Source organism: Pocillopora verrucosa, chromosome 14 (assembly GCF_036669915.1).
Source record: "Pocillopora verrucosa isolate sample1 chromosome 14, ASM3666991v2, whole genome shotgun sequence".
Classification (NCBI taxonomy): domain Eukaryota; kingdom Metazoa; phylum Cnidaria; class Anthozoa; order Scleractinia; family Pocilloporidae; genus Pocillopora; species Pocillopora verrucosa.
The window spans coordinates 20,388,831-20,413,390 of NC_089325.1; the positions used below are offsets into that span (position 1 = coordinate 20,388,831).

At 38.2% G+C, this 24,560-nt stretch overlaps 2 protein-coding genes across 2 annotated transcripts in view; one reads left to right on the forward strand and one right to left on the reverse strand.

The window, feature by feature from the left end:
- LOC131775708 (2-(3-amino-3-carboxypropyl)histidine synthase subunit 1-like) overlaps positions 1-5,511 on the reverse strand; it is a 16,135-nt gene extending 10,624 nt beyond the window's left edge. Inside the window, exons 1-5 of the mRNA XM_066161843.1 lie at positions 5,339-5,511; positions 4,667-4,752; positions 4,291-4,356; positions 3,380-3,786; positions 3,090-3,153 (exon numbers count right to left, since the gene is read on the reverse strand). Of these exons, the coding sequence (XP_066017940.1) occupies positions 3,090-3,153; positions 3,380-3,422 (107 nt within the window). The 5' untranslated portion in view covers positions 3,423-3,786; positions 4,291-4,356; positions 4,667-4,752; positions 5,339-5,511. The remainder of the gene's footprint in view (positions 1-3,089; positions 3,154-3,379; positions 3,787-4,290; positions 4,357-4,666; positions 4,753-5,338) is intronic.
- Positions 5,512-5,636: 125 nt separating this feature from the next.
- Positions 5,637-23,986, forward strand: LOC136278321 (tetratricopeptide repeat protein 28-like). The gene is made up of 5 exons (XM_066161844.1): positions 5,637-5,652; positions 19,809-20,115; positions 20,419-21,068; positions 21,189-23,406; positions 23,854-23,986. The coding sequence occupies exons 1-5, from the start codon at positions 5,637-5,639 to the stop codon at positions 23,918-23,920; spliced, it is 3,258 nt and encodes a 1,085-aa protein (XP_066017941.1). The 3' UTR covers positions 23,921-23,986.
- The last annotated feature ends 574 nt before the right edge of the window (positions 23,987-24,560 follow it).

Consider the following 24,560-nt stretch of genomic DNA (forward strand, 5'->3'; position numbering starts at 1 on the left):
AAAACTACATCGGCCGCCCTTCGAGTGAAAAAATAAGAGCTTGTTCTGATATCCTTTCCGATGTGTTGAGTGGAAAGTCACTTCAGTCACTGCAGCCGAGTTTTGCGGCGCTGTCATCCCGAGCGACCTTCATGTTCCGGTGAATTCGGCTGTCGTTCATTTAAAGAACACTCGCCTTGAACAGTTTGTTTTCTACCTTGTCATGTGAAAAAACTCGCGTGTTTTTATGAGCCATAATTCGGCTGAAGTTCACTGAACATTTCACTTCAAGATTCTGTATTAAAAACTTCAGGAAAAAGCCTTAAATTTGACCTGCCGAACTATTTTAGTTTGTAAACTATCGCAGATTGTGAACTTTGATGGTTTTTGAACTTTGATGGTTTGACACTTTTGACAGCTTTTGTCTTGTACAGCCAATCAGATTATTTGAACCATTCTAACAGGGATTCTGATTGGCTTATTGTAGCGTGCTCTATGAGAGTATAGAGCATGCTCACGACACTGTTGTTCGCTTTGGAAATAAAGTTTGTTTTGAAAATTGAAAGTAATGCATGGGAAATTTAACGGATTCTTTATTATAAAACAAATAGAGAAGCCTTGACTGTGCTCTGTTCTTAAGAAGTGGGGAGAAACACTCGACTACGTCTCGTGTTTCTCCCTACACTTCTTTCGTGCTCTAGCCGCTTCCTGCGTGCTTTATAACAGAACAGAGCACAGTCCAGGCTTCTCTATTTGTTAAATAAGAATAAATAATTCACGAACCTGTTAGCCTAAAAATATCAATTCAGACCCCCTTTACATAAGAACCTATTTAGCCTAAATTTGAAACAGGTTCCTGTTTTAGAAAATAAACCTTAAAGATCTTCAGGCAAAGATAAAAGACATGACTCTCAAAAGTAGTGAACTTAAACATGTATGAACTATAAAAATCTCTAAATTTGGTATAAATAATGTATGAAAAACATAAATTATAATTTATATTACGGGTGCTTCGCGGTTCACATTCTATATCTATATCATTTTGAATACACCGAGCAGTAAAAACAAATCGAAGGTTTCCGAGAAAGGTCCAATTTCTCGTATTTTACTTTGTTTTTACAAATCAAAGGAAAGAAAGTCAATTAAGCTTTCGCTAAAATGCATGCGATCAAAAACCATTTCCCATTTGAGTTTTGGAATATAATTTTTTTTTTTGGATGACAAACTGCAGTTATCAGTAATGCTCCATTTTGTCGGACAAATATCTCGAAACAGTTGTATCCCTATAAAGTGGATTTACAAAGCTACGGAACCTAATACGATCTATATTTTCAACCGTCACCACCATTTAGTACACCAGCGTTGAAGACTACATCATCGGAAAATGAAATTTCCTTACTCGCGGTCCAATGGGAACAAACAGTGTTAGAATTGTTTTGACGTTTACTAAAAACACGCGCTTGATATAGAATGAAATAGAAATCAAAACTTTATGAGTGCGGCTGAAAATATTGCGAGTTCACTCTACCGACGTCCCGTTTGCCGTCATGTCTCAAACTGGAGGTTTTTAACCCTTTAAATAGTCGAATTGTGTGCTCTTTATCGACAGACGGTGACACTTTTTTTTAAAGAATAATGACAGCGGCGGCGGAAAAAAAAGTTAAAATGCCATTCATTGTCCAATGAAATAAGCTTCCGAAGCACAGATAATAAAACCAAACATAACCTAACCTTTGAAAAGGGTGTAGTAAGTCTCCAACGCAATAAACATCGTGCGTTGTAGATCTCATAATTTTTATCTACTGTAAGTGAACACAGATCCTTAATTCTCACACCACATCTATCTCCGGAAAGTAACAGGCAAAGTCAATAGGTTGAATATACTTGAAAAACTAGAGAGGGTAAAGGACCGTGCACTTAGGTATGACATGTATTTAAAGCAAAGACCCTTCATTAAGAAAGAATGCTCAATTTGATTGGTTTACAAAACACATTAAAGGGTCGTCTCACCCAAGATATGTTAATTACGATAGACAGATGTTTTCAAAAGAAGACACCCACCACTACAGCTAATTCATTTCAAGTAAAGAACACGCATCGTAATTAAAGGGGCAGAAATATGCTTTGATACCTAAAGTAAGATGTACAAAACATGGTCTAAGGTCTCTTCGTTACTTCGCCGCTGTAAGGACTTGGAATTCGCTGCGAGAGACGATACGCGCTATGGCCGGCACAAGAGAAATTTAAAACTGGATTCCAGACACGCAATTTACATCTAAATTATGAGGTAATCATATTACTTATTAGAGTTTTATATCTTTTATCATGGAATAAACCCTCCCCCCGGGGGGCAATGAATTATCGGCCAAGTAGCAGTGAAGTATCGGTGAAGTGTCGGTCAAGTATCGGTGAAGTACCGGTGAAGTATCGGTCATGTATCGGTCAAGTATCGGTCATGTATCGGTCAATTATCGGTCGTGAATCGGTCAAGTATCGGTCAAGTGTCGGTCAAGTATCGGTCAAGTGTCGGTCAAGTATCGGTCAAGTGTCGGTCAAGTATCGGTCAAGTGTCGGTCAAGTATCGGTCAAGTGTCGGTCATGTATCGGTCATGTATCGGTCATGTATCGGTCAAGTATCGGTCGTGAATCGGTCAAGTATCGGTCAAGTATCGGTCAAGTATCGGTCAAGTATCGGTCAAGTATCGGTCAAGTATCGGTCAAGTATCGGTCAAGTATCGGTCATGTATCGGTCAAGTATCGGTCATGTATCGGTCGAGTATCGATGGTTTAAGACTATATCGGTCGACACATTTATCGGTCGACTGTCGACCGATATATCGGTCGACTATCGACCGATAGTCGGTCGACAGTCGACCGATAGTCGGTCGATTGTCGACCAATAGTCGACCGATAGTCGACCGATAGTCGACCGATATATCGGTCGACTGTCGCCCGATATGTCGACCGAGTCCACCTATAGTACACATGATCCTAATTATCAACTGCTACTTTTTACGATCCTTCCAACATATGAAATGTATCAAACAATTTATGTGTACAACTAACAAATACATAATTATAAAAGTTTGGTAGGAATTGGTTTGAAATACCTTTCTAAAATGTCTGCTATAGTGCAAGCATACAACAGAAGTCCTTCAGGGAACTGTAAAGCCTCTGATGATTGAAAAAAAAAAAAAAGAAAAAAAAACAGAACATGAAACTGACATTGATTTATGCCTATTGTGGTTGAAGATGACATCATATTTTTTCATTTTTTTTTCATGGCACACTGACTTGTGCTTTGAAACTTATCATTTTGTACATTTATAGGCCAAGGTCTGCATACAAGATCAAATGACAATAGCATGTATTGATAAGGAGTACTGCATTTCCACCTCACCCTTTCTTTTGTACTCATGGAAGATGCCATTATGCTGTAGCATAATGGTTAATGCGCTGGACTCTGGCTGGAGGGGTCTGGGTTTGAGACCAAGTACTGGTCTGGCTTGGTCATTCTGTTGTGTTCTTTGACAAACCACTTTATTCTTACAATGCCTCTCTCTACCTAGGAGTATCAACAGATACAGGCCAATTGTCAGGGAAGTCAGATAAAATGCTGGGGAGTAACCTTGTGATGGACCAGCATTCCATCTGGGGGGAGTTGTAATACTCCTTGTTGCTTCATGCTAAGAAAACCCACATAAGCTCCACTTGAATCAGGGCCACTTGGCTAGAGTAAGGACTTCATCTTTTTTCCTTTGCACTTGGGTGGAGAAAGGCATTATAAGGTGGAGTCAAGTGTGTTATCTAAGAACAAGCAACAAACAAAAATTAACAACTAATGTGGCTTATTTACCTCTTTTAGCATTTATTTCTTAACCCCTCCACACTGACTTGAAGATTTCAAAATTGTAGTTAGGAGGTAACTGTTGCAAAAGGAATAATTACCTCAGTCAGAAAGTAATATTTACTCTGATCTCTATAGGTGTAGAATCTGATATATAGAAAATGAATTGTAGCTGGTTGGTCAAACTATTGTGACCTGTTTTTGATGATGACCATTCCAGAAAAATAACAGTTACCTAGAACACACTCTTTGTAAATGCCTCACATTTCAAATACATGTAAAAAAAGATGCAAAAAAAAAGTGAATGGACAAGGATGGTTAATTTAGTACACAGACTGCAAAATTAAAATAAACTTGAAAAATAAGACCTGATTCTTAAATAACAATCCTAGAGGCCTCAGTGACATCATGACATGCTGAAAAGGATTTAAGTTTCTGGAGAGCAACTTACAATGCATTTATACTTGAAGAAGTCACATTTCAATTTCTTTCCACACTCAGTCTGCTGACTGAAAATCCCAATGATGAACCTAGTTGGATTTTATAAAACAAAACTGTTGAAAGGGGCTTTAAAGTAATTAACATACTTTTTCAACCCTTTTACTCCCAAGATCTCATTAGTAATTCTCCTTACTGTCTGCCCAACAATTCTTTTGATGTTAGTTCTGAGAAGTTGGATATTGGATCAACTTATAATCCCCTAATTGATATTTTTCTTTATTCTCATCACTTTTCTGCTTGATATTGTACTGATATTGTAGAGAGAAATTCTGTCCTGGTCACTTATGGGGTTAAAGGGTCAAGTGAACCCAGGGTCATGTGAAGTTTCTCATTATTTACCTGTCTCACAGCATCTTGCAGCTTAAGATCGTTGACAATCTCATCTGGAATCTGACGAACAACTCTTCTCTTATTTGCTCGTATTTCTTGAACAACAGAGAATGTAAGGCATTTCAATAACAGTGACTATTTTTTTTTTAATTCCTTGACAATATTTGCTCAAGGAACAGAAAGTTTGATCTGAATATTTCGGCAAGATTTCCGTACAGCCCCATACAATTGTAAAACAAAGGTAATCTATTGTTTTCGCCATCGTTTTCTTTCAGTTATCCAAGATATGTATGCATATGAAGAAGGAAGCTGAGCAGAAATCTTACCATATTATCCCCCAGACTTAGGCATGTATATTGGGTACAGGGCTGGGGATTTCGACTAGTATATCAAATTATGTGTAACAGTGGAAGGTTACAGATAAGGAAATTAAAACAAAACAAACCAAAACAAACAAACAAAACAATTTATATTTATCCATTTATTGGGCTTATATAGGATACATATTAGAGTACGACATGAACGTAAAAATTATATTGTGTGCAGCTAAAGGAAAGGAATACGACAAAAAAGGAAGAGAAAGGAAGAAATTGCGTTAAAAATCGGTTTGAGTGTGGGAACGATTACGATTCTGTCCCTTCGTGCATGGTGAATTACAAGCCGATATCAATTACAACGTACCTACGAGTTTTTCAGTCACCTTTCCAGCATTAGACTTAGTTCCCACAAATCTCCTTTGTGCTAGGCAGAAACCCGAGTACAACTCGCTTTGTCCTCCAACGTGCGGCCATCTGATGCCTCGGCCATGTTTGATAAGTAAACTATGTTTCTCACCGCATATCAAGCCTTTAAGGCTGTGACCTAAAGTAACATTATGACGTGGGGACTAGGACTCGGGGACGTGGGACTCTAAGACGTGGGACTCGGGATAGTTTCATCGCAAGGGATCTTGAAACTGTTAAAAACATCGTGGGCAGCTATGGAGGACTTTCCTGGTAAGTAACTCTGTTAAATCTAATAACAAATAATTGCCTTACAAGTTAAATCAAGGCTAGAAATGGTAAAATTTAATACTGAAATAAATTAACTAAGCTTACAGCATGACAGTTTATTAGCAACAAATAATAATTAATTTTCGTGAGTATTCATTCAAGAATATCCTGAACAAAAAGGAAGAAAAGCTTGACAAAAATAAGTTCTTAGCTTTTCAACGAAGCTGACTTTTTCTATGTCAAGGTGGACTCATGTAGTGTCTTCGTCGTCTGAAGAGTCAAATATGCATTTTATTCCTCTATAAGTTTGTTGTTTATGTGCTTCTGTTGAAGACGAGGACGAGTTGATGTTGAAATTTCTTCCGTAAAGCACAGCATCCCCGAATAGCTCTGCTGCTGTCGGCGTTGGACTTTGTTGTTATGTTCAGTTTCGACAAGAGAGTGTGTTTCAGTTTGAAATATTGAAGTCGAGCCACTCAGTATTTTTGACATACTTTTCCGTTGTTTTTTGTGAAACATGACTGTAGTTATAAATACTCTGCACATTTTTGTGTCCTAATAACTGCATTATATATGATTTGGAGGATTACCGTTATCATTCAACGTTTGAATCATTCGTTTTCACGCACTGTGGTTCGTAAGGTGAGAGTTGTCAAGACCGTCTTTTTCAGCTGTTGTTTTCATGATACTGTTAACTCCCATTGCATTGGCTTTGAACCAACTTTCACCAAAGTTTTTTGTAGCATGATTAACACCCAGATAAAGGGACCGTGAAGCCTAAGGTTCTCTGATAAGAGGAAATAAATATTTCATTTTTGCATGCTCAAATCCATCTGAAGTTGTGAAAGGGTGATGGGCAAAACCGAAATAGATTCACTGCGGAGTAAACTGCTGATTGGTTTTCCATATCAGTCTATGAAAAGTTGATGATCGCGCACAGATAGCTAATCGTTCAAAGAAAGAAGCTATGGTTCTACTGGTATCGATCTTGGTATAAAATCTTCCAAAGGGATGCATATGGACACAGAAGCCTGACGTTTCCTGCTAAAAGGAATGAAAAAAGTTATTTTTACATTGGTTATAAAAGTGTGACGTACAGAACCGAAATTCATTCGCTAGAGTTGGAACACTTTAATCTTCTGAGTAAATGCTGATTCGCTCTCCATATCTCTCTCTCATTAATTCTCCCTTATTATTTTTTCTCAGAGGGCACGGTAACGTATCCTGCAATCTGATTGGTTCTTAGCGCGGTCCGTATCCGTTTTTCCCGACGGGTAGTATTTCTAGGCAAAGACGTTGATCCCTACCTCAAACCTATAACTAACTTATAAATCCTCTCTTTTCTCTCTCTCAAATCACTTTGGTTGACATAAAGTATTGGTTTCGAAATTAATTTGTATAAGCTAAAGTGCCATTAAATTGGCTGACAAGCGGCCTAAAACCCGTCTGTAATTAATTTCAATCTTTCACAAAAAAATACCTAGAAAGTTAAAACGTGAGGTATTTGGTCAAAATTGAATTAATCGATGGAACCTTCATTCATTTAATATCTGAGTTGTCTCAGACAATTTGTTCGTTGTTAAAGGACGAGCGAAATTTTCAGTTCTACAACAAATATACGCATTAAATCCCCTTGTGTCTTGAATTTAGATTTGTGTGAAGGAAAGACTAGATTTACACACGCCATTGCAGCAAACAAGCGAGCAAACTCTCACAACTTCAAAATAGAAAATTTGAATTTACTTGCAATTATTTTTCTCGCCATCTACTTCATGAGCAGCAGTAAATCTTCGTACATGAATTAATCGTCGACGAGAGTGAATAATAATTTCCGTCAGATCATAGACTGTTTTTGAAGAAAACATTGTCGTTACAGTCCTTACTAAACCAGTTTGATTGTTTTTTCAAGAGTGTACATTCCCTTTTTTTCTTACGCGCTCTCTGATTGACATGTGTCAGATTATGACAGATACTTGTAAAAATAATGTTTCAAAGTTTGTTAGGAAGCCTTTTAAATCACCTTTGTCTTATTCATTACGTACATGAAAATGTTTTGGTGAAGCATCTCTCTTTAATTTGCATCACCTCTATTTTAACTACCATTTACCCGCTCAAAATATTGCTCAATTTATGGAGGATCCTGCTGTAATTACAGCCCTAAATCATTCGGATCTTTTGGAAGGAATTTAGTTAAGTTTAAGGAAAAAAATGAAGATGTTATTCACCAGTCTAGGTCAGTCCGTATTGGGAAAAACTGTGCCTACTGTCTTGAGTACCGCCAGAGGCCGTGGGCTGGCGAATAACATATATTTATTTGATGCTACTTCAGCAACACCGAAACCAACCTAAACTGATTTACACCATAAACTCCAGTGTGTCCGCGGACTCATTGTAGTTGTAGAAAACATAGTAATTTCTTTTGCCATCGAGTATGATCATGTTGGAATACATATAGTACATACTACTACCCTTTGTGGAAGCCACAAACAGCGCTAAAATACACAGATGAACAACAGCCATTTTCCTCATCAAAGAGCGGCCTCGCCTTCACTGAGAAACAGCAGCCTTGAATAACCTGTACTTCGTAATTTTCGGTTTTCTAGCCTTTTTTCTAATCACTTACGTAGCCAATATCTGTCGGTGGTTGTTTTGTATTTTTATCTTTATTTTGGCTTCAAAACAAGCTAAGTGTGATAACAGAGAACAGGAAGCAGCAATTAGGGAAAAAAGATAAAAAGATACACGAAGAAAATGTTCAAGTGGAAAGTTTTCAGTGATAACAGGATGGAAAATCAAGGAAACCAGTTGTTTTGTGACTGAAATATTTCCTTTTACGGTGAATCTGAATAGATCAGAATTGAATCATGCAAAAGCTGGAAAGATTTGTTAACTTTAACAGATAAGCACGGATATCTTAAAGAAGGGTGGAAAATATATAGGTAAAAAAGTGATATCTTAACAAGGTGAAAATCAGCCAGTGATATACGAGAAACATCCAAAAAGCAAAATCTATCTAAATTTAGGCAACTGGTCGATAATTTTGGACCTACTTATAACAAATAACAACTGGTCTTTAAGCGTGAGTCCAGCATTGGAACAGTATTGGCCGAGTAAGGTAAATTAATCAACTACTTTGAACTCCCTCGACGAGGCCGTACAGCTCATGATCATAAAGGCAGGCAAAGCGCTAGTCCCTCTTTTTCCTCCTTCTGGTTCCTCACTGGGGAGGGGCATAGTAGCCAAACCCCACATCAAAAATTGGCAAATTTTTCTCCAATTCCGATATTTATTATTTGAAATCACTTTGTGAGTATTGGAAAAACTTTGAGTTTGAAATGTTTTCAAATTGCGCCGACAAACATTTAAAGTTTGACATCCAAACATGCTGTGTTTACATGCTCTCATCTAAACTAACTAGTTGACCTATGAGAGCGTGCAAACTTTCTCAATTATTTTATAACCATCATTAGTTATAAGAATGTGACGTGCCAAACCGAAATACAGTCAATTGGTTTTTTTTAGTAGTTTTGGCTTCGATCATGCAAATCACACTCACTAGAAAATGAAAGGTTCGCAAAGACAATGAGTTCGTTATCACGCAAAGACAGCTTAGCATTTAAAAAAAGAAACTTAGGTTGTACTGACCCTGAGCTAAATATTTTCCCCACTGGCCCCACCAAATTCGGTCAATAAGAATTTTATCATATGACCACTAACTGTTGAAAATTTCAACCTAAATGGGACGCGATAGACGGACATAAGAGCACACAAAAAATATGCAATTTAAAACTCTTCCTTTTTATTTCGATTAGCCCAGAGGGGGGAAGGGAATAACCTAAAGACACGTGATCTGGATACCTAAAACATTGTGACCGTGGAAGTTCGGAAGGTTGGGAGGGTAATTCATTATTTTTGTTGTTTCATTTTGGAAGGATCAACCACATTGTCAACATCTTGGTAAGTGCGATTGAAAATCTTTTCCAGTCACTCAGTTTTTATCAGTTTTGGTTATTTAGTAACTGTAGAGGGGCAAGGGTCTTATGGTAAACCCAAGTAACTGCTTTTTTTATCTTTATGTTTGCAATATGCCATGTTTCGAGTGTTAACCCCTTCGTTAGAGCGGTTGATGACGCGATTGGATCGTCACCACAGTGAGATATATTGGTTTTACGGCCACTTTTTCAAATCTCTGTGGCTCTATACCGCACAATTTATCCCCATTAATTAAAATAAGGTGATATAGTATCGTTCAATTTGAGAAACTGATGATCGTAAATCTAAATTCAGACCACTATTTATGGTGTGGACTGTCCCACGCTGATATCATAGGAAATCCGCAGTGCTTCATTACGTGGTTTTCTAGTGGGCTATGATCTGCACTAGCTTGTAACTTGACTTTGTTTTAGGAGGCTTTATCGTTTACTGATTCCGAGATCGCGGTAGATTCGAATTGAATTTCCGTTTTCTTCTTGTACATAAGCGTTTCATGGTCGAGATACTTTTCACTTAATTTTCGATGTTAGCGGCGGGTTCTACGGTACATATTTTTCTAAACGCCGTAATCCGAATTTAAGAGATCCTCGCAGCTAAGAACACTACTGAACTAGAAGTTGAAAATAGGACCTGAAAAAAAAATTCAGGGATTTGAACCCATGACCTTTGCGATACCGGTGCAGCGCTCTACCAACTGAGCTAACAAGCCAGCTAGGAGTTGATTAATATGATGGGTCCAAATAAACCATCCAAGTGATGAATAATGATTTTAGATATATGAAATTCATATATTTGCACTGTAGTGAAGAAATGAATTTAAGAGATCCTCTCAGCTAAGGACACTACTGAACTAGTAGTTGAAAATAGGACCTGAAAAAAATTCAGGCCCGTACGGGATTTCAACCCGTGACCTCTGCGATACCGGCGCAGCGCTCTACCAACTGAGCTAACAAGCCAGCTGGGAGCTGGTCGAACTAATAATAATCAATTTTGTTTTGTCTGTTTAAGGGCCACAGTCTAAATTATGACGCTTCGCGCTCATGAAGAGAGATGTTTTAATTTTCTTAGAGAAACTGAAACTTTCTCAAATTCACTGTTATTGCATACATAATATAAGCGTAATTCGAGAAACTGATGGTTTCCACAATCATGTGATCAAAAACTAGATTCATTCCTATATCAAGACATATTTATAATGCAGAATGTCTTTTACTGATGTCAGCAGGGCAGTCCAAGCTCACGCCTCGAGAAAAAGCAAACGATTAATTCATGTATCACACTCACAAGAAAACGAAAAGTTCATGAATACAATGAGTCAATTTTCACGCACAGATAACTTACTGTTTAAAGACAGAAGCTTTAGTTGTACTCTCGATCTCGTCAAGCAAATCCAATGTGAACACTGAAGCCTGACGTTTCAGTTAAACAGAGTAAGATGTTTCCTTTTTGGACGCTAAAATCAATCATTAGTGAGAAAAGTGCGATGTGCTAAACCGAAATACAGTCACAAGTTTTTTCTTAGCAATTCTGGCTTCGATCATACAAATTACACCCGCTAGAAAATGAAAAGTTCAAGAAGACAATGAGTCGATTATCACGCAAAGATAGGTTATCGTTTTAAAAAAATAAACTTAATTTGTACCGTGACCAATCTTGTGATGTAAATCAAACCTTTCAAGGAGTGAACACTTAAGCTTGACGTTCCCCATTATTATAGAATAACACTTTTCATTTTTCATGTTCATTTACATTATTAGTGATAAAAGTGTGCCGTACAAAACCCAAATACTGTGTTTTTATTGATTGAGTGGTAGGAGCGCAGTGAGGTCCTTGCTTCATTACCGAGAGCCAATATTTTCCCGTTCGGCCCAACCAAACTCAGTCAATAAGCATTTTATCATATAACCACTAACTGTTTAAAATCATAGAACGCGATAGACGGGCATACTATCAATTAATCTTGTTTTTTTTGGTCTGTTTAAGCGCCAGAGTCTCGCACAAGAAGATAAGTCACGACGCTGCACACTCACGAAGAGAGATGTTTTAATTCAGTTCTCAGAGAACCTAAGACTCTTTTAAATTCAATGTTATTGCCTACATAGTATAGGCGTACTTTTCCATTGAACGGTTGCTTCATATCTCCAGCGTTGATATAAATTGCTTTCTTCCAACCGTTATGGTTTTATACAATATGTTTCAGCCTCATTAGTTAAGATTGTTAGGCATTGTTTAATTAAAAAAAAAAACGGATGGTTTCAACAATCACTTGATCAAAAACTAAAATCAATCCCATGTTAAGACATATTCATAATGCAGGATATCCTTTAATGATGTCAGCAGAGGGGGTCCAAGTTCACGTCTCGAGAAAAAGCAAACGGTTAATTCATCAGTGTCACGGATTGTGTGACTCGGTGTTAAGTTACAAGAGGAACAGTTGAGAGTTTGAGCACATTATAAAGAATAGAATGGGGAACGAAATATGGTCGATTTACAATGATAAATATTTCGAGATATTAACATTTAACAAATAAAATCAATAAAAATTACACACATCTTGTGTGTCCAATGTAGTTTCAGGCGATTTCTGCCGTTTTAAGCTTGCTTTGCCATCACTGTTATTTCCATCCCCACGGTGACACCTCGCCTTAATCTATCGTCCCGATCAACCAATCAGACAGCTGTCCCCGTGATAGGTCTGCAATTCCTGATCCATAATAATATTTACAACGCTGCATGTAAGACTTCACATACAACGTGAGCGCTAATAACAGTCAATTTCAGGTGGTGAAATATCTCACCTTGCCATGAATTTCAAAAGCAATCTATCCTTAGGCAAAAATAATATATATATCGGACTCCGACGTCAAACCTGCAAAAAGCTATAATACCAAAATATTTATCTTAGGTTCTCAGATGAAAATTTGATCGGTATTAATACAAGCTTTTCGCCCTTGATTTGAAAAGGGATAATCGATCTCCAAAGTTCCAAAAATGAAAGCTTAGGTTATTCATCTTGAACCTTTACCTTTGTTTACTCTTTTATGATTCGCTTCGCAGTCAATTCACCGCATCTCTTCCCCTTCGACAGTTTTTTTAGAGAAAATAATTCAAGCTTTTAAGCAAGACATTTAAAAATGTCTTGTATTATTCATGAACAAGAAATAAGGATGCTTGATCCTGGGGAGTTTCATTACATATACGTTTTGACGGCCGGAACAAAAAAGTTTTCGAGTTTCCTCACGTGATTAGTAAAACCGTAAGTTCTGTTTCGATCATGAAAACGATGTCAAAGTTACTTATTCTTAACAGTGTCTACACCTGAGTGAGTAAGTGAGCGAGTGAACATTTGCATATCAGACTCTCCACAGTAAACCCATTTCTATGTATCGCGTAGCCACAAGTTAACAAAATAATATAAAATCACAGTTAAATGCCGGCCATCAGGGAGACTTTTGTGAATTAGATTACTATTAGGATTTCAGCTAAAGGTTTACAAATGCTTTAAGATGTCGAAAAGGAAACAGAATCCGATAGAAGAATGGTTTTAAAATCTAACTGAATAGGCCCTCAGGATGTTATGAAAGTCTGCGTTTTCACCTGGATCACAAAATGGTCGCAGTTAAGGTAGGTCAAGAGCGGAGGTTTTGAAATGTAAGGAAAAGTCATAACTGTCTTTCATTCAAGTCTTTTCTGTCGTTTCACTTTCAAAAGCATCAAGCACGAAGTCGACAACTTGGTAAGTGCAAGTAGAAGGATATCCAGCGTTCTGTCATTTACCAAGTAAATAGTAATAGTATATTGTTATTTAAAGTAATTTTGCATGAGTATAACGTTTTAATAAATGGCAAAGCCTGAAATGAATCAGTCCTGTTCTCTCGGTTAATATGTCCTGTCACTTTAAAGTAGTGTGGCGCTGTATAAAATTCGCCACCGAAGTTAAATGGATTTGTTATTAGGCGGTCATGTCAAACCTTTGGGGTTTCACATCTTATGAATGATCCTCATCTGCTAAGAAAATATTCGTTTTCACGGACATTCGTCTGATAAATGCGCGCATTGCTTTTAAAATAAACAATCTTTGCAAATGTTGCCATATTGCGGAATGTACACTGCAGCGAGAGGCTTATCATTCTTATTAGGCTAAAAATTTAAACGCTTAAAACTCGTGGAATGCTAACTTCGAATCAGGATTCAAAGTAAAATTACCACTGAGTTACATCTTTGATCATCTTTTGCGCTTTAACAAAATGGTAATGAACCAAAAGAACGATGTTTCGATGAAATAGAGCGAAGGAACTTCCAGTAGAGAAAAAAAAGAGAAATAAAGTCTATATTTGGCCTGGCCTACACTTTGGACGGTAGATTATTTAAACTGTCGAATAGTTCTCTAGAAAACTAGAGCAATTTTCTCATTAATCATTCTTGTATCATTCGTGAATAAGAAATAAAATAGAGAGATCCCAAGGGTCTGCATTGCAAATGCATTTTGACAGCTGATATAGAAAATCAATGAACTAAGAATGGTGAAACTAGAACTTATACTGTAGACTATTCCTTTCTGATTTATTCTGATTTCCATGGATTTTCCAATTTTAGATAGTATGCTTGGCTTGTAAGGGTCATAGCTTTTTAGTGACTGGCCGAGGGGGGACTGGTAAGTCTTCTGTAGTAAAGGAAGTCATCAGCAATTTTCCTTCTTTTGAATCAAAGCGAATAATGCCTCAAAAATAAACCAGCGAGTCAGGCCATGACATATGGCAGCAATTTGTTTCCTTTGAGAAAAGGTAGCTTTCATACTTCATAATACATGATATGACCAAGCTTCTTCTTCAAGCTTCTTCATTGATTGAATCAATGAGCTTCATTATTAATTATGAAGGGGCTCTCTTTTCTAATTTCTATTCTTTTTCCGGTTACCTAATTGTCTGTCTTAAGAAAGTTGAGACACTGGAAAGAGAAATTTTCTGAGTTTCCTCATGCGATTAGAAAGACCAGAAGTTCTTGTTCGATCACAAATCCTGCTACAAATTCTTGGTAACAATGACACTTTTTGAAATTACCTCTGAGCTCGATATAAAATGATTTTCAAATATGAATTATTTATTTAAGTTTAAATCAGGCACAATTTTCTATCACTTAAGTAAAATGTGAACAAAGGTAGAAAAAAACTGAATATTAAAACCAAAACTGTTAGAAATTTAATTTTCTTTTATGTCATTGTCATTTGGTATCTATCTGTTTACAACCAGTATAAGCTTTCTTAAAATTGATTTATTATATTCCAATTGTAACTGTTTTAAAACTACAATTAATTCCGTTGTCATTCCTTTTCGCCCATTTGCGGATAATCTTCAAGTTCGCTTTAAAGTTTGTAGGACTTGTCACTAATCCTCAGACTGTTCCAACATAGAGAATGTACACAAATAATTTTCGCTTTTAACGTTCACTCACAAAAAGATGAGAGACTGAAATTGGTGGGAATATGATTCAATCCAAGGGCAAATGTTTCTTTTACATCACGTGACGAGATGAACGAACCAAAAAAAACTAGATCAAAGTAACTTATTTACGACAGTGTCTACACAGAGTGACTCAGTGAGTGACTTAACATTTGAACATCATAGTCCCTACTAAGATCAGTTTCTGTGCTTCGCTTACGTGCGAGTTAACAAAGTTGATGTACTTCAACACGAAAACTGAGTCAGTGAAGTAGTAAACTTGGTCTCCTGTCATGTCCAATTCTTCTCGAATAATCCTGGAGAGCCTTACGGAGATAACACTGGCTGTCAGTTCCAATCTTTAAATTGAAATTTTTATGTATGAGACCACATCTTGCTTTTCCAATGACAAATGCACAGTGAATTTGGTTGGTGACATCTTTCAAACGGAGATAAGCGACGGCTGAATATCATTGACGAGAAGCTTCTGAGAAGAGGTGTAGTTGTACTTCTTTAATTTCAGCAAATCCCTTGGGCTTGAAACAGCGGAGTACTTGCATTTCTTGCTGCTTTAGTAGATCGTCTAGCCATAGCTTCCATTGCTTTTTGTCATCTTCCTCTGTTGGGTCATCCCTGCCCAAACTCTTTCTACTGAGTGTTTGCAACACCTGAAACAATCCCTCTTCGTGTTATTGGTCTCTGGTTCGTTAGCTGCAGTATCTTCTCCAATACCTTCCATGCAAACTTGTCTTTCTCTGTATTCCACTTGAGGCCAGGGGCACTCACTGTAGGAAGTCGTTCAAGCTATACATTAACCACAGATTTGGCTCTTTCAGACTCTCGGATCGCAGCCACCACTGCCTTCCTCTAACAACTTGCACAGTTGAAATGCTAAATTTATTGCTTTCTTTGGGCACCTGCTGACTTCATCATGTCATCTACATACATGCTGCGCCTTACTGTCGCTTCTACTTTTGCATCAAACCCCTCCTGGTTAAACTAGGCTGTCTTCCTAGAACAGAAATAAGTAACGCTTGGTGAAGATGTAGCACCAAATAGATGTTTCACCATTCGATACTCTTCCATTTCCTTTGTCAGGTACCCATTCGGCCACCATAAAAATCTTTTAAGAGTTAAAAAGTGTCACAATCTTTTGAGTCCACTAGGAATTGGCGAAACATTGCTTCTATGTCAGCAACTACTGGTGATGTTAGTCCAAACTTTGCTGCACAATCATGAACCAACCTCACCTTTCACGGGCTTTAAGGGATGCGTTACTGGGTAGTGAGGGAGGTACCACACTCGTTTATCCCTTGTGCTCAACTCTTCTTCAGGAATTCTTTCTGCATGTCTTCTTTCTATGTAGTCTTGTCATTGTCGCCCGATACTTCCTCGACAATTCTTCACCCTTCATAAAAGACACCTCTTCAAAAACAGAGCTCTTTGCTCTGCCATAACCTTGTTGTTTAGTTTTTATGGTGGGTCGTGTTGCCAGGGCAAAGTAACTTGAAAGTGTTCATCGACTTGCTGCAGAATCCCTCCCATTATCTTAAGGGCTCTCTTATCTTCGACTGATTCGCAAACTTTGGTCTCTACTTCTGTGTTTTCAGCGTATGCTTTCCATAGCCTTTCTAACTGCTGGTGTAATTCTTCATTGCGAATCTCGTATTCAGGTTTGCTGTCCAATAACATACTGAAGTCTTTCTAAGTCAAGTTATCAACGGATTCTTCTAAATATTTTTTTTAACATATCGAGAGGTACCCGGTTTCTCATCATCTATAACAACTAAGTAACTTACCTGAATTCAGTGTGATCATACACGTACCGGTAATAGGACTGAGTGGAGTCTGTAATCATACGTTGATGGCAAAGTCGGACGACTGCGCAGCGGTAGTCCGATTTGTTTATCACGAGTATGATTATAGACTGAACTGGACGACACAAAGTCTTATTACCAATTAATCATAAATTTTTACAATTTCCTCAAAAGAAGAACAGCTTGGCTATGAAAGAAAAGAAAAAAATTGCATTAAAAGACTGACAAAGGAGGCGTAAATCGTTCGATTGTTTGATTGGTTGATTTAAACAGCAAATTTGAATGTGATTGACTTATTGAACTGTCCGATAACAAACTTTTTGGATAACAAACTGTTCGATAACAACTTGGCAAGTGAATTAGTGGATAATAGGAGTTTTTTTAAGCCACTCACAATCGAATAAATTGCAATTTTTATGATTGGTTATGGTAATAGGGCCGAGTGAAATCCAATTCAGTCTGTAATCATACGAGTGATTAAAAATTTCCGAAAAAAAAAACAAATACATTCAGGACAAACATCTCCGGTGGAGACAATGTGTAAAGTAACAAAGTTACTCCATTTTGGAAATTTCCCCAGTTTTCTTTTTCAAGATAAGTGTTGTTGTCATGGTTATTAGGATTAATTCCGTGATTGGTGGATTAAGCTGAGCGGACTTAGTATGATGCTGCTTCAACTGTCCGATTACAGCCAACTGTGCGATTATATTGTCCGATCACAACTGAACAGAATGACTATTGAAAAATAATGCAGCCAATGCACCAGTCACATTTGAGGAAATTGTAATAGTTATGATTAATAGTGTAAAATCAGTCACGTTGTGGATCACCACACTTACTTTTTAGTTGGAAGTACGCATATTTACCCTTGCCTTTAAATTGATTACATTGTGCTATTGCGCTATACAATAAATCCAAATGAAAGCTGGAGATTTTTTTGTGCTTTTCTTTCTATTTCTGACTAACTTACGGTTAAATTCCACCACAAATAAGATATGAGGGGAAATTACAATTTCTATTAGTTCCGTTACGTCATCAGACAAACTTCTCAAGTGTTATTTTAATCAAGACTGAAATTCTGACCAAAAAGGTTACGTTTCTTTTAAAAGGTGTTAAACGAACTAGAATCGTATTGAATGGTTTTAATATCTTAGCATGCCTTCACGATGTTTAAAATGTTTGTGTTTTAATCCATTACTTTAAAAAAAAAGTCACGGAAAGGGTTGGCCGACTGACCGAACAGTTTGGAATGTTGGGAAAATTCCCAACTATCATTATTTTTGCAATTTCACTTTCAAAGTATTAGCCAAGAGGGGATACCCAAAACAGAACTGATCTGGACACCCAAAACAGAAGTGGTCTGGATACCCAAAACGTGGGGATACCCGAAAAAACTGTGACAGCGCAAGTTAAGAATTGTTGGCAAAACTGAATTTTTCTGTTGTTTCAAAAGCATCAGCTATGAGGTCAACATCTTAGTTATTACAATTAAAGGTCTTTTGTAGGTACTCGGGTTTTATCACCTATCGTTATTTAGTCACTCTAGAGAAGCAACGGTCTCATGGGAAAGCCTTATGAATGCTTTCCCGATTTTTATGTTTGCATAGCACGTTGTGAAGAATCAAAATTGAAGAAAATGATGGTTTTGACAATTACGGTATTATTATTATTTTTTTTTTAAAGCAAATCTATTTACTCCAGTGCTGATGTCATAAGGTAATCGCGGCGTAAGAGTTCGTGGTTATACATTACTTTTTAACTTGACCTCGTTTACTTCTTGTTAAAGCGTCAAAGTCTTGCGTGGGAAGATAAGTCAGCGTATGACGCTGAAAGTTAACGAAGAAATGTAATGTAATTTCTTTTAGGAACAGAACGTTACTAGACTGATTTCCTACAATCTTGTTTATAATCTTTTTTTTTTAAGTCGTTTCCTGTCCTGTGACTATCAAGTCATGTTATGTTGTGCAAAAATCGCCACCGGATGAAATGAATTCGTTACAAAGCCGGACTTTGTCAAACCTCTGTGGCTTCACATCTTGTTCATCATTCTCATAAGCTAAGGATAAATTCCTTTTCAGTGACATTCATCTGATGAGTTAGCTCGTTACTTGATATTTACTTGCTACAACAATATTTTCAAATGTTCCATGCCATATTGTGGAATTTCGGGAAATGTTCCGGAGAGTTGTTGTTATAGGATATTTCATGGCCGCTTGGGGATACGAATTGTTAGCGTAAGAATTGAAACGCTTAAAACTTGTATGCATGTAGCTTGATCCCAATGGGCATTATTGTAAATACGTTCTGACGGCCGGTAAAAACGCAGTTAAAAAACGAAGCATTATGCTGATACTGCAGACCACTCTTTGCCAGATTCTTTGTGGAATACTGGCAATACATCATCATTGATTCTTGAAGATTATCAACTGCTCTAATGAAGGGCTAACGCTCGAAACGTCAGCTTCAGAAACTCATTACGATGGCCAATTTACATTGTCATTACATTGGTAACAAATAGTTTTTAAATACTTCACCAAAGTTTCTTTGAAAACTTACCCCCGTTGATTAATGTTGTTTATAGAAACTGTGCATGAGGAAAGTTCTCATAGCAAAAGTTAAGATAAATGCTGTCCATTTTGTTTATCTTTGTCCTGTGACCTCAAAGTCATGTCATGTCGTGCTAAAATCACAACTTGAGTGAAATGAAAGATAACAAACCGACTTCTTCCCTTAATTTTTGTTTGAAGTGGATATTGGGAATTCTAACACTTTCAGCTTGTTACAAATAGTTTCCGGGTGTAATCGACCCAGCCCGCTTTTGTGTGTTCTTGTTTGTAGTGACTCGTTATTAATCCAGATTATCGACTCATTTAGTACTATGTTACTAAAAAAAAAGTTTTCCTGATAACAGGAGAGGATGGTAATGGAAATATAACAGCAGAAGCCATGATAGCTCCCATGAGCATCGCCTTATTCGTTGCACTGTTCTTGCTCAACTCAGACCGCATTCAGAAAGCCATTGAGATATGCAGCGAATGTTTGATTTTGCTAAATAGCACCGACCAAAACAGCAAAGGCCAATTTGATTCAGTACTGCTACAGTTTTACAGCGATATCTACACAGTTCTTTTCTGCGCTCATCGTCATATCTCTGACTACATAAGTGCGGAAAGATACGGCAGGAAACTGTTTGACTTATACAGAGCGTCTGGAATTATGCTTTATAAACTTGGCCAAAACCTAAAAGCAAAGGAGTATGTTGAGAGGGCCCTTGCCGTGACAACCAAAATTGGCGACAGAAGCGGAGAAGCATCCTGTTACGGAAACCTTGGAGTGCTCCTTCAGTCGCTCGGGGAATGCGACAAGGCTAAAGAATATCTCCAAAAAGCGCTCGTCATCACAACTGAAATTGGCGACAGAGATGGGGAAGCAACATGTTATGGAGAACTAGGTACTGTGTTTCTGTCGCTCGGCCAATACGACAAGGCTAAAGAGAATCTCCAAAAAGCGCTCGTCATCAGAACTGAAACTGGCGACAGAGAAGGAGAGGCAACTGACTACGAAAACGTAGGTACTATGCTTCTGTCGCTCGGCCAATACGACAAGGCTAGAGAGTATCTCCAAGAAGCGCTTGTCATCAGAACTGAAATTGGCGACAGAAATGGGGAAGCAACATGTTATGGAAACCTAGGTGCTGTGTTTAAGTCGCTCAGCCAATACGACACGGCTAAAGAGTATCTCCAAAAAGCGCTTGTCATCAAAACTAAAATTGGGGACAGAAAAGGGGAAGCATCATGTCATGGAAATCTAGGTACTGTGTTTCTAGCGCTCGGCCAATACGACAAGGCTAAAGAGTATCTCCAAAAAGCGCTTGTCATCAGAACTGAAATTGGTGACAGAAAAGGGGAAGCATCATGTCATGGAAATCTAGCTACTGTGTTTCTGTCGCTCGGCCAATACGACAAGGCTAAAGAGTATCTCCAAAAAGCGCTTGTCATCAGAACTGAAATTGGCGACAGAAAAGGAGAGGCGACTGACTACGGAAACCTAGGTACTGTGTTTGAGTTGCTCAACCAATACGACAAGGCTAAAGAGTATCTCCAAAAAGCGCTTGTCATCACAACTGAAATTGGCGACAGAAATGGGGAAGCATCATGTTATGGAAACCTAGGTGCTGTGTTTCTGTCGCTCAACCAATACGACGAGGCTAAAGAGTATCTCCAAAAAGCGCTTATCATCAGAACTGAAATTGGCGACAGAAATGGGGAAGCATCATGTTGCGGAAACCTAGGTAATGTGTTTCTGTCGCTCGGCCAATACGACAAGGCTGAAGAGTATCTCCAAAAATCGCTTGTCATCACAACTGAAATTGGCGACAGAAGAGGAGAGGCGACTGACTACGGAAACCTAGGTAATTTGTTTGAGTCGACTGGGCAATACGGCAAGGCTAGAGAGTATCTCCAGAAAGCGCTTGACATCACAACTGAAATTGGCGACAGAGATGGGGAAGCCTCATGTTATGGAAACCTAGGTAAATTGTTTAATTCGATCACCCAATACGATGAGGCTAAAGAGTATCTCCAAAAAGCGCTTGTCATCAGAACTGAAATTGGCGACAGAGGAGGAGAGGCGACTGACTACGGAAACCTAGGTAATTTGTTTCAGTCGACTGGGCAATACGACAAGGCTAAAGAGTATCACCAAAAAGCGCTTGTCATCAATACTGAGATTGGCGACAGAAAAGGGGAAGCATCATGTTACGGAAACCTAGGTAATGTGTTTCTGTCGCTCGGGCAATACGATGAAGCTAGAGAACATTTCCAAGAAGCACTTGCCATCACTACTGAAATTGGCGATAAGGCAGGGGAAGCAGCAGATCTTTCAAACCTTGGAAGTTTGTCTCTAACTGTTGGAGATTATGAAGCTTCAAAAGTATGGTTGGAGAAAGCTTTATTCATATCAAGAGATATTGGAGATCGAGGGAGAGAGTTCGAAATCCTTAAAGATTATGCCCTTTTGTATTTATGTCAAAATAAAATCAAAGACGCCCTTTCGTTTCTTCATCTATGCATTGAAAAGTATGATAAGCTGAGATATTTCTTGGGCGCCAGTGATCGGTTCAAAACATCATTTCTGGAGCACTCAGGAATATTTCCTTACAAGCTGCTCAGTACTCTGCTTTGTGACACCGGAAATGCTCGGAATGCTCTGTATGTTGAGGAGTTGGGTCGAGCTAGAGGCCTATCAGACTTGATGGCAGAGAAGTATTCGGTTGAAACGTACATCTCTGCGAATCCACAGTCTTGGTTTGGCATTGAGAACATTTTAAGAAAGAAAAATAACTGTACTTGTCTGTACATTTCTTATTTTAGGAATCATCTGCGTTTGTGGATCTTGAAAACAACTGGAGTCCTTCACTGTAGAAAAATATCACCAAAAGAGAATCTAGTTCAGGCTGGGTTGCCCAAAGATTTGTCTTTGAGTCAATTTTTGGATGATAATTTCCGGAGTCTTGGTATTTTGCCCACCAAAGATCATGAAGATCGGTCTTTAAATACGATTAAATTGCAACCTCTCTCCCCCGCACAAAAGAGCTCAGCAAGATTGCGACTCCTGGAGGAGGACGAGGACAAGGACAAGGACAAGGACAAGGAAGTCATTTCAAGTCTATCTTTGTGTTACAAAATGTTTATTGCTCCCGTTTATGATTTGCTTGAGGAGCCTGAAGTCATCATCGTTCCTGACCGCAGATTGTACAAAGTTCCCTTTGCTGCACTGAGTGAAAAGGAGGGAGCCGAATACCTCTCGGAGACTCATAGGATCCGTGTCATTCCATCTTTGACAACACTCAAGATGATTCAAGATAGTCCAGAGGACTATCACAGCAACACTGGTGCCTTGATAATAGGCAATCCCAAGGTTTATTGGCTGCCGCCATTACCAGGTGCAAGAAAGGAAGCGGAGATGGTCGGACGGCTAGTGGGTGTTCCGCCTCTGGTTGAAGAGGAAGCAACGAAGCAGGCGGTACTTGAGCGGATAAGTTCAGTGAGCCTGATACATTTTGCTGCCCATGGTAGTGCCGAAAGAGGAGAAATTGCCCTCTCCTCCATTCCTACTCCCAATAATCAAAACGCTATCCCATCCCCGGAAGCCCACATGTTGACGATGGCTGATGTCTCACGAGTGAAAGTTAGAGCTAAACTGGTGGTACTTAGTTGCTGTCACAGTGGAAGTGGAGAGATAAGAGCCGAGGGAGTTATCGGAATTGCCCGTGCGTTCTTAGGATCCGGTGCTCGCTCGGTGTTGGTTGCGCTGTGGGCCATTCCAGACTCAGCAACAGAGCAGCTGATGAGTCGGTTCTACGAACACCTCGATAAAGGAGAAAGTGCCAGTGAATCCCTTCATCAGGCCACGAAATGGATGAGAAAAAACGGCTTGACCAAAATGTCTGAGTGGGCTTCGTTTACGCTGATTGGAGATGATGTGAGACTCGAGTTTGACAAGCAGAGGTAAGACTCGGTGAGAGAACAGGTATTTCATAAATTAAAGTTAAACCAGATGTAAAGGTAGCTATGACTTACTGGTCGCTGACTGAATGGGGATCCCTTGTTACCTTGAACATCAAAAAAAAAAGTGTATATATATATAAAATCTGTCTTATGATCGCGTAATTGTGAAACTCAGAGTCACAGAAAAGTTGTCTCATTGATTTGTCCAACTTTCAGATATATATATATATATATGTACACACTTTTTTTTCCCTTTTTGGAGAGTAACTATCTTTGCTCTCTGGTGTAAAATATAGAATCTCGCAGGTGCCTCTCTACCAAACAGATACAAGTGTCAGCCATTTATTTTTACATTTTGTGCATGGTATAACTGTATTTGTTTAATATCAAAAATTCTACTTGAGTTAGTAATAAATTGGGGTTTTTTTTTAAAATTTTTTCTTACAGGAAAAAAGACCCCGACAGAGTAAATGATGACAACTACTCGAAGGGAACAGAGCTAAAAGACTTTTAGATGGATAAATAAAATAGAAACAAGTGGAGAAAATACTCTATACGGTATTTGATTGACATTAAAAAAGGGCTATCCCAAGTTAGGGGAGACCTACTTCAATTTTTCGTGCTTTCCAATATTCTCAAGAGGATGCATTGGTTACGTGCTCAAGAACTTTTGTTTTTTACGCAAAAATTCCATTTCTGACAATATAATAAGCACGAAACAATGTTTACGTACGTAGGGCTTTTAAGTAAAGCGAAATCAGTAAAGTCAAAACGGTAGTTTAAGTATAAAACGAACCACTAAAATCTGGTTTGATTTTTGTGTTTTCAAGCCTTTTGTAAGGTTAATTTAAGAAAACCTTCAATGCTTGAGGAATGATTTTAATGTAGCATCTTAAAGGATCCTTGTCAACAACGCCTCTGTTTTTGTGTTTTTGTTAACATACGGGCAACTGCGGAGAAATTCGTTCATATTAACTCAACGCCAGGCAGGAGTCGTGCCGGCCCACTTTTTACGTGGCGTAAAGAAAGGATTCACAGAAGGAGAAGCGTTACGTGTCCAAAAATAAATCCGACGCGCTTCACATTCAATAAAAAACGTACAGAGCTTAAAAATACCACCAAAATAGAGAGGAAAGAGGATACCTAACGACGTT